The sequence below is a fragment of the Photinus pyralis genome, unplaced genomic scaffold (genome assembly GCF_008802855.1).
Source record: "Photinus pyralis isolate 1611_PpyrPB1 unplaced genomic scaffold, Ppyr1.3 Ppyr1.4_LG1, whole genome shotgun sequence".
Taxonomy (NCBI): Eukaryota; Metazoa; Arthropoda; class Insecta; order Coleoptera; family Lampyridae; genus Photinus; species Photinus pyralis.
In genome coordinates this window covers 1,741,225-1,751,294 of record NW_022170249.1, presented here as the reverse complement: position 1 = coordinate 1,751,294, position 10,070 = coordinate 1,741,225, and the positions used below count along the sequence as shown (strand labels likewise).

Genomic DNA, 10,070 nt, shown 5'->3' with positions numbered 1-10,070 from the left:
AGGAATAATAAAAAATAAACTCAAAAACAAATTGAGTGAGAAAATTCGGATATTTTCTGCAAATGAACCTGAATGCTACGAAATATTTTATCCTGGATATGAGAGTCTAATGAACCAGTGTTCCCGCCGCTCCGATGATACTTATCAGTTATCACGCACGGCTTCAACGAATTTAAATTAGTACGAGTGCCTCAGATTTTAATAATAATAATAATAATAATAATAGTCATTTATTGGCTAACGTACAGAGAAACAATACATAATTCTAGTGAATATTAAACTCATTTTATTATACGTTATACCAAAAGGGCGAAGTTCAGATATGTAGTACAAACTACAATCTGTTCTACCACTTAACCCTTTTAATAATTTATTGTGCTAAGTCAGATAATGGCAAATAATTATTCAACATAGAACCTAGTGAATGTACTTATCCGAATATGGAAAGAAAAAAAAAATGACAGTGATAATATTTTTTTTTTTTTAACACAGAATAAAACTGAAAATACCGAAACTGAAAATAAAAAATAAAATTAAACATATTATCTCAAGTGTGTTTGTTGCTGCTCAAGAAGTTTTAATCTAAGGTTTTCTCTGAAGCGTTTTTGGGAACAGGAGTGTAAATGACAGGAAAGGGAGTTGTAGATTTTCGGGACATTGTAGCTAAAAGACCTTTGATAAAGGACAGTTTGATGTTTAGGAATTGATATAAGGTGCTTTGTTCTAGTATTAAGATTATGTAAATTATGTCTAAATTGAATTTTTTCGTACAGATAGGGAGGAAATTTATTGGAAATAATTTTATGAATAAAACATGCGTGGTTTAGCTTTCTACGATTGGACATATTGAGCCACTTAATTTCGACCAATTTATGCGATATTCTATTGTATTTTCTCAGGCCAAATATTAGCCGAAGACAGGAATTTTGCACACGCTGAACTCTTCCGACGTCAAAGGCATCCAAACATGGGCCATATACATTGTCGCAGTAAGTAAATTGAGACAAAACTAGAGATTCGCATAGCATAATCTTAAGTTTACGGTTTAAAACATGCCTATTGTTAAATATAGTTTTTAACTTTAAGTATGCTATGCGTAAAAGTTCCGACACATGCTTCTTAAATCGTAATGTACTGTCAATTGTCAAGCCCAGGTTTTTGACGCTATCAACATTCGGAAGGAGCGACTCCCCAATTTTTACATTAAGCTGTGGCGCATTCACGTTACGTGCTTTAGTTCTACCAAACAACATCACGAAGCTTTTGTGCGAATTTATTTTTAGCCCGTGCCTCTCCGAAACAACTATCAAATTTTCTAGATCTGCATTCACATTGGTACATGCCTTTTCTAATGCGTGTGCCGGAAATTCGTAAAATAATTGCGTGTCGTCAGCATATAGGTGATACCCACAGTGTTGCAGTACACTCACCATATCCAAGGTGTAGATAATGTATAGAAGAGGCCCTAGAATAGATCCCTGAGGGACACCAAGTACCACCGGACGGGTGTCAGAGGCATCGCCATCCAGCATAACATATTGACTTCGGCCCGATATATAGTTATTAATTAAACTAGATGCGCTGCCACTAAAACCTATGTGCTTTAAAATAGCTATAAGTATATTGTGTGAAATCCTGTCAAAAGCTTTTGAGTAATCCAAAAGAACAAGTACAGCCAGGTTGTTGTTATCAATGGCTCTCATAATGGCATCAGTAATATACGCAAGGGCGGTATTGCAACTATATCCGGGCCTGAAACCAGACTGCATTCGTGGAAGTATATTTTCATAGTCCAAATAAGTTCTTATTTGAGACGCCATAATCTTTTCTACTACCTTGGACAGGCAAGGTAAGATGCTTATTGGACGGATGTCTTTAAATTCTCTAGGATCGTTTATCTTGGCTAATGGTATAACTTTGGCGACTTTCCAGCAATTAGGAAAAATGCCATCAACTAAACAGGAATTCACAATATGCGTAATAATGGGAGCCAAGTAAGGTAAGTATAACTTCCACATACACAGACTAATACCATCCCATCCGACGGAATTACTCTTAAGATTTAAGAACGTTTTTAAAACATCTACTTCAGTAACGAGACTAAAATTAAATTGAGTGGATGATGTTCTGAAAGCATTACTTGTATAATATTGAATAAGTGCGTTTTCATCAGATGTAACCGTCTCAGCTAAATTTATAAAAAAATCATTAATTTTATTTGCATCCCGAAGTTCATTGGGAAGTTCACGTTTGTGTGAGGAACTGATGCCAAGTTGCTTTAATTTTTTCCACATAGCCTTGGGAGTGTCGTGTCCTTGTTGCAGCTCGTACTCGAGGTACGCTTTTTTACCCAATCGGATTGCATTAGTGGTGAAATTGCGTAGCTGTTTATAATAACTCCAATGAGCGGGGTTTTTTGTCCTTTTAAATTTCGTTAAAGCTTTGTTTCGAAGGGATATCATTAGTTTAATGTTGTCTGTCAGCCAAGGTGCCGGGGGCTTAGTAATTTTTATACTTCTACATTCAGCATGCTTATCGAATAGAGCTAATATATTATCGTTTAAAAAGTCTACCTTATCGTTAATATTAGGCAGAGTGTATGCACATTCCCAATCGATAAATTTAAGATCGTTGTCAAACTCAGTCAAATTAAAATTCCGAAAGTTTCGATAGGTATAGTAGAAAGGCTTATCAATTTTAGAATCATTTATAAGAAGTGTGCAGTAAACTAAATGATGGTCAGAGTAATTATGCATGCTTAAAGTGCCCCATCTACTTACTTTAATGTCTGAGGAGATCACAATATAGTCAATTAGTGTACTGCTCTTTTGCATTACACGTGTAGGTTCATTAATTATCTGTTTGTGATCAAAAATATGGAATAACGACAACATTTGCAAAGTTTGTGAGTCAGTACTCTTCAGATAATCAATATTGAAATCTCCTGTATAGAGTATATGGTTACCGTGGGTCATTAAAAGCGAGAGGGACTCCTCCAAGGCCTCAAAAAATCCAGCGCACGCACATTCCTGCCTTCTGTATATCACTCCCGTGACCAGTGTGAAATTATGTAACTTTAATACAATCCAAAGTTGCTCAAGGGCAATATGTAAGTTACTAGATACTGATTCTACAATTGAAAATGTTATCCCCTTTCTTATGTACATACCTACCCCTCCACCTCGTTTCTCACACACACGATCAGAACGTACAAAGGTGTAACCAGGAATATCGACGGCAATTGTGGATATTCGGGATGTCAACCACGTTTCTGTCACAGCAAGAACATCATATTTTTTAAAAATTAGCATCTCCTTCAGATCTGAAAAATTTGCCATTAGTGATCTTGTATTTAAATGAGCAATATCTAAACATCGAGTCATATCAAATCAATATCAAATCAATATACCCAATATAATAAACAGAACAAGAATCAGATCAGTAATGTTACAAACAGAATAATGTGCATAACAATTGAAATATTGATACATAAAATAAAGCAAGATTTCAATGTGCATTAAATGTTGGTTGGATACCTATATAAAATAAAAATAAAAAAAAAACTCTAATATTACAATATTAATACTTATTCTACAGACAAAAACAACAGAAGAGTAAACACGATCGTAGTCCATTTTTAAAGCGCACCAGATTTAACGCGAGCGATGTCACTATCCGACGTGATTTCCGCAACTGGGCACTTTTCGTCCTTTCTCGCATAAATGTTTCCGTTTTTAGTCCACAGAAACTTAAATTTTAGATCTTTTTGTAACTGTCGCATTTTATACAGAAGTTGACGACGTTTCGGAGTAAGATTTTCGTTGATGTATATTACATCAGCAACGGTGAATCCAATATCTATAGCTGATAAATTCCGCATTACCTTGCGTTTGATTATTAAGTCATCTTTGGTGTATCGGTTCACAAATTTGCAAATTATCGGCTGGGACGTGTTAGACGATCTAGTGGGGAGTCTGTGACAGATGTCGATAGCATTCTTAGGAATATGCATGGATAGGGCTGTCCCTATTTGCTGTACTAATCCATAGACGTCTTCTCCTTTAACGAGGGGTACACCATGTATCTCGATAGTGTTGCGCCGTGTGTATTGTTCTAGCTTATCTATCTCAAAAACGCAAGAGGAAAGATTTTTGCGCAAATTACAGTTTTCATTTTTGAGCTGCTCAAGCGAATCGGAGTAAGCGTTAAGACGTAGGTTAATTTTGTTTAATTCATCACTGTTGGCGTCTAGTTTCTCATGACAGTAGTTAATTGATTTATTTAAATCATCTTCTCTCACTTGTTGTTTTTGGATAAAGTCTTTAAGTAAGTTCATTATATCGGAATTGGATGGGTCACCTGGGTTTTTACTTGCCATTTCTAACCTCTCACCTTGAGAACAAGTTGCGTACGCCATATCTGCGTATGAACTGTTTACGCCGTGTTTCGAGTTAGATTAATTTTAATTTTAGGCCTTTTGAAACTGCTTGCACCCTTCTCTGTTGAGAGTAGATCCCAAATTTGAAGTTCAAAACACTTTAATTAATTAAATATAAACTGGATACAGGCCTTATCACACAAATTTTACGACGTACACACTTCACAAACAACTACTCGCGCGCCATATTTACTAGTCCAGAAGAGAAAATGATAAGAAGTTAAGAGAGAAGTTTGAGCGAACCTTGAGGGAAGATAAAACCCTAAAAAACGTATTAAGAAAAATGCTGAAGTACATACCTCACACTAATTACTTGCAAAGCGTATTCAATGGAGCACAGCCACAGCACATCAGAAATAGAGAAAAAACACTCAATAGAAATATGTTCACAGCCAAAACAGATTGACACAAAGTCAAGTAAAAAGTAATGGCGTATCGAGAAAAATTTGCACGCAATTAACCCAGATCCAGATCGTCTCTGAAAGGAAGAAGTATAGGACATGCGTATGTAGAAAAAAAAGAAGATCACGACCTCTAGTGGCGAACCAAAGAACTATGGTAATAACAAATATACTATAGAAATGACTGGCATCTAAACTAAACGGGTTTACAGAGGGAATACCTAGATGGGGTGAGAAATATAAAGAGAGGTGCAACTCGATTAATTTAGATGAGGCTTATTGCAAGATGCTTCAGTACATCGGCAATTTGGTAAAGAATAATCGATTTCCGCAGATGTAGCAGCGTTTATTTATTTATTTACTATTCCTCTCTTGTTCTGGGCCCTCAACAGGCTTACGCCCAATTACAGAGTGACCCGCATAGCGCTTTTTAGAGGTGCCTCTGCAGAGAAGGTATTAAGTTGTTTTATACTACTCCGGTATTTACCTTACGAATTAGGAAAACTGCAGGAAAACGTCATTCAGAGTAGCCGGCAGAATGCTCGCAACTGGTCTAAGGTATCTGCCACAGATGAAAAATTCACCTCAATCCAGGTTCGAACACCCGACCTCCGGAATTATAGTCCAACGCTCTTTCATTGGTTTTCAATCGGTTTGTGTTGTTGGGTGGCCTTTAAGCATCAGAGTCGCACGTCTAACACACTCACACCCCTCCCACTGTGGACTGTGGGCACGGGAAGCTTCGGGAATATGTATCGCAATTTTACATTATAGTTGCGCCTCTTTGCTATTTCTCACTCAACAATCAACGAGTAAAATTCGAAGTATATAAGGAATATAAATTTGGAATATCAATTGGTAAGAAAAGAACGCTACATACTCCTTTCCTTGTTTTATTCCTGGTTGCCGTATTTACCGCTCATCAACAAACAATCAGATATTTAAATTTGTGGTCTCTACGCTTCATGCTTCTTGCTAAACAAAACCAAAACTGGTGAATACTCAAAATGTTTCCTTCAAAATTTACCGCCCCTAGAATTTGCCGCTCTAGGCGCGCAACTAGTCCGCCTTGTGGGAAATACACCCCTGGATGTAGCTCAAGGGAGAGTAATAAAAAAAAGAGAGCGAAGCCGCAAAAGGCACCTTACTGTGGACATAAAAGTTAAAAGTAAAGAGGTTTGGGCCTAAGGCGAGTAAATTGCGAGCATTTTTCATGCATTATTCGGGACTTCCATAGTCCATTGTTATGTGACCTATGTTTTTCGTTATTAGAAGCATCTATAATTAAAAATAAAGAAGTTAGTATTGGGCGGTTTGCGCATGCGCATATCTAATATGGGACGTTTGCCTTTACTAGAATGTGGTTAAATTTTCCAAAAAATATCTATAAAAAAAGGTGCGGGCATTGTGCAGTCTGCGCATGCGCACACCTGATTTTTACTATATGCGATATGTTTGCCTTTACTATAAAGGTGGTGAACATTTCAGCAAAATATATTAATAAATAAGAAAATTGATATTGCGCATGCGCACATTTATCGTCATGAGGTAACAGAGCTACCGAATTCAAGAAGAACGAACTAAATATATTGAAAACTGTAGGAGCAGTGGCGCCTTCGCATGGACGGACGGAGAAAGTGGTCATAATTGCGCCTTCCAACATAAGTTTAAAAATGCGCTAAAATCTAGGCTCTACCATTAAAAAAATAGAAAACATTTAAGAATAGTAAATCTATTAAAATAAAACAGATTGCAAGCTGTGCAAACAGATACCGCATTCACAGGCTTCATTCCGTTCTTCAGCCTGATAATTGTCATTACGACTAATTATACACGAAAATTGGGTAACCATTTTATCACAAAATTCCATTATAATTCGGATTAAAGTTGATAAACACAAATTCAGCCCTATTTCTTTTGTACGATTTGTTTGTTTCTAATTCTTTTAGTAACTGCGTTGTAACTCAAAGTTGATTTTTTTAAATTGAAGTTACAATTTACCATGGTTTAAAAAAAATTTATTGCTTTACGAGCTTTCCTAAAATGTATAATACATCATACTTATTTATCATACTTATTTTCAAGAATAAGCTTTTTACAATAAATTTTGCTTATTAATACATCTTGCCTGAAAGATAATAACAAAAGTTTTTTTGTGGAAAGAGTAGCTAATTAGCTAACACTCCGCCCACTATAAAATAAAGACAATAATAAATAAATAAAAAGTTGGTTATTAAAAGGTCTAGAAACAAACGACTGACGACATTGGTTATCTACATTAAAAACTGCTTGAATAATGCTAAAGCCATTTTGTTCTAGCTTCAACATTTTTCACTTTTTCTCTCTAGTGAAAAAACAAAAGACGGCAGCTTATTTCCGGCAAAGGTAATGGAATAAGCATAAAAAATAAGGACACGAGTACTAAAACCGTTTTCGTTTATCTGCGCTAATAAGAAAATTACCCATTTAATCCCATCGAAATTGGACCACACTGTACATAGTACGTACGGTACGTACCCACAGGCAGAAAAATTTTATTATTTAGAAGTTGCTTAAAATGATCTAAAATGTCGACATTTGATGAAATTTTTTCCAAAAAAACGGCGATGGCAATATCCAACTAACTGACACTACAGTGAGTATCTTCAGAAAAATTTGAATTACTCATTAACCTGATGAGCACAAAATTTTAAATTAGCAGCACAAATTAGCACAAAATGAGCACAAAATTATAGTAAAAGAAAATTTTGAAAATATCGATGTTGACACTCAAGCGTGAAGTTGTAGTGTCATCAGAGAAAGTTGAATTACTCATTAACCTGATGAGCACAAAATTTTAAATTGGCAGCACAAATTAGCACAAAATGAGTACAAAATTATGAGATACTTGGAACTTAATTCCTTTCAAGTCGACACTCCAACTTCACGGACGCCGATGGATTAAGCAACAATGATGTGAAATGAGGCTATCCCTTCTAAATTCAAGCTTTAGTTACATAATATCCTTCTTTAGTGTTAGAACTCGTTGAGAATCCTATCAAGCAGATTGCAACGCCAACTTGCCTAATAGCCGAGACAGAATAAAATACACAAATAAATTTATTGGGCGCTACCACCCCTTCCTCTCTGTATCTAGGTGTTCAGCAATGCACCTCTGCCGCCACCTACTACAACCTTCAAGTTGACTAAAGAAATACTAAAACTAAAATCGATTAATGTGTAAGTAACAGATCTAAGATTGATTCTCTCTCTGGAATGAGTGCTTTCGGGGGCTGTAAAAACAATTTAAAAATTCCTATGGGAACGATTGCAGACGGTAAATTACATACGGCCTCTTATCTTATATACTGGCGGTTCTACACATTAACCCACTAATTTCTACTTTATATTTCCAATTCCTACACAGAAATCAATATTTTAGTAGCGACAATGTCCGTACCGAAAACCCCAACTTTTAGTTACCGGGTGTTTATCTACAGAGTGAAAACTAATAATACTAGTAATTTCAAGACGAAAAATAGATTCTTCACTTTTTCAAATTTTTTTGACGGTAATCCTCTCGATGCAAATAATCTCATTACCTACTTGGGAGATCACAGTTCGAGTTTTGTTTGTTTCAGGAACACAAAAGTTCAACGATAAATCTTAGAATTCCACCAAACGCATTTCTTTAACGCATTTTTTCAAAAAAATAAAACGCACTGTTACGGGTGTTTTTCCATCCACCCTTCCGTCCCACGGACGGACGCTTTTCTCTTGGCACTGGAAAGTATTAGAAAACTCGTTGATATAACAGTACTCCTATTAGTGCAGCAAGAATTTTTCCTTACTCACTTCGAGATTATATCCAAATTTGAAAAAAATTTCATCCAATTTCTTTACGGCAAAAGAGGCTGACTTGATGTACAGGCACTGGATCTTATTCTTCTTGTCATACTTCCTTTTTAGTGAAAACTTGGTGGATCAAATCTTTATTTATTCAACAATTTCATCGAGGAAACTGCCCAACACAGTGATGCACAAGGGTAAAGTTTTGTGATCTATGCTAAATGTACATTTAATTCAGACATATTGTAACGGAAGCTTGTTAAATTTTTGAAGTTTTTGTAGATTTCAAAATTATATTCGGGTAGAAATGCGTCTCGATGATTCAGATTTCTGGGAAGTTGTAGTTTTCATTAAAATTAACAAACATTTTTTTTTCGGTGTAATTAAGTTTCACATATCTTGAAATGTTACATGAATAATTGGTTTTGGACTTCCTATTTGGGTTAGTACGTGATTTAAAAAAGGTCACTGGTTAAAAGACGCAATCGATTCTAAGATAAATATGTAAAAACAGCGAGGCTAAAAAATTATGAGTTTGCTTATTTCTGGTAAATCGTTGGGAGTGTTAATTACGGGCGTTGGATTACTCGCGATATAAAAACAAAATGATCAGAAATTTAGCAGACCTTTTCACAGATATTCGCACGGGCGAGTGTCGCTGCGAAAAACGCGGCTACGGGCCACCGAAGTAAAAAGGTTCAAACCAAATAGAATTTGTCGCGCGTTTTGATTTGGAGTTAATGTGTTTTGACCAGAGACAAGCGCCTAGTTCTCTGAAATAATGAATCGGCGAAATCTGTGAATAAGTAATTGCGTTTCAGTTTAACGTGCGCTTGAAAAACGTTTGATCAGAAAAAGTATATAAAGTGCAAAATGGGCGCTAGAAACTGAGTAGTAATTGTGCTTGTCAAAAAATAGACTAACGTGTCGGAGACACTTTTAATTCGCGATGGTTTTTATTTCATTTCCATTACGCGTGTGGGAAAACAAACTGCCTCTTTTACTTACTATACGGTAAAACCTCGGATAAAACGGTTCAGCTATATCAACTACCCCCAGAAGTCACCGATCTGAGGCAACATAATGTAATTGATCATCCACTACACAACACACCTCTTCATCTTGGAAGGAGAAGAATACAAAATGTCTAATTGTAAGTTATTTTTTAAAAGTTATTTTCTTTTAAACTCATTAACCAGGAACTGATTTGTATTGAATTTTAATTGTCATTTTCCAGTTGTTTCTGGCAAATGGGTTTATACAGAGTGGCCCAACGAGAAGTATACAGAGGGCTTTTAGGGTATTAAATTTAGAAATTTCGAAAAATCCTCGAACACGTCAATTTTGTATTCGAGGGGGACAACTTTTGGAATACAAATCACGAACCCAAGTCCTCACTCCTC

General features: G+C 35.8%; 1 protein-coding gene across 1 annotated transcript; it reads right to left on the bottom strand.

Annotated features, from left to right (window-relative positions):
* Positions 1–3,637: 3,637 nt before the first annotated feature.
* LOC116159645 lies at positions 3,638–4,417 on the bottom strand. The gene has a single exon (XM_031472668.1). The coding sequence runs from the start codon at positions 4,415–4,417 to the stop codon at positions 3,638–3,640; it is 780 nt and encodes a 259-aa protein (XP_031328528.1).
* Positions 4,418–10,070: the final 5,653 nt, after the last annotated feature.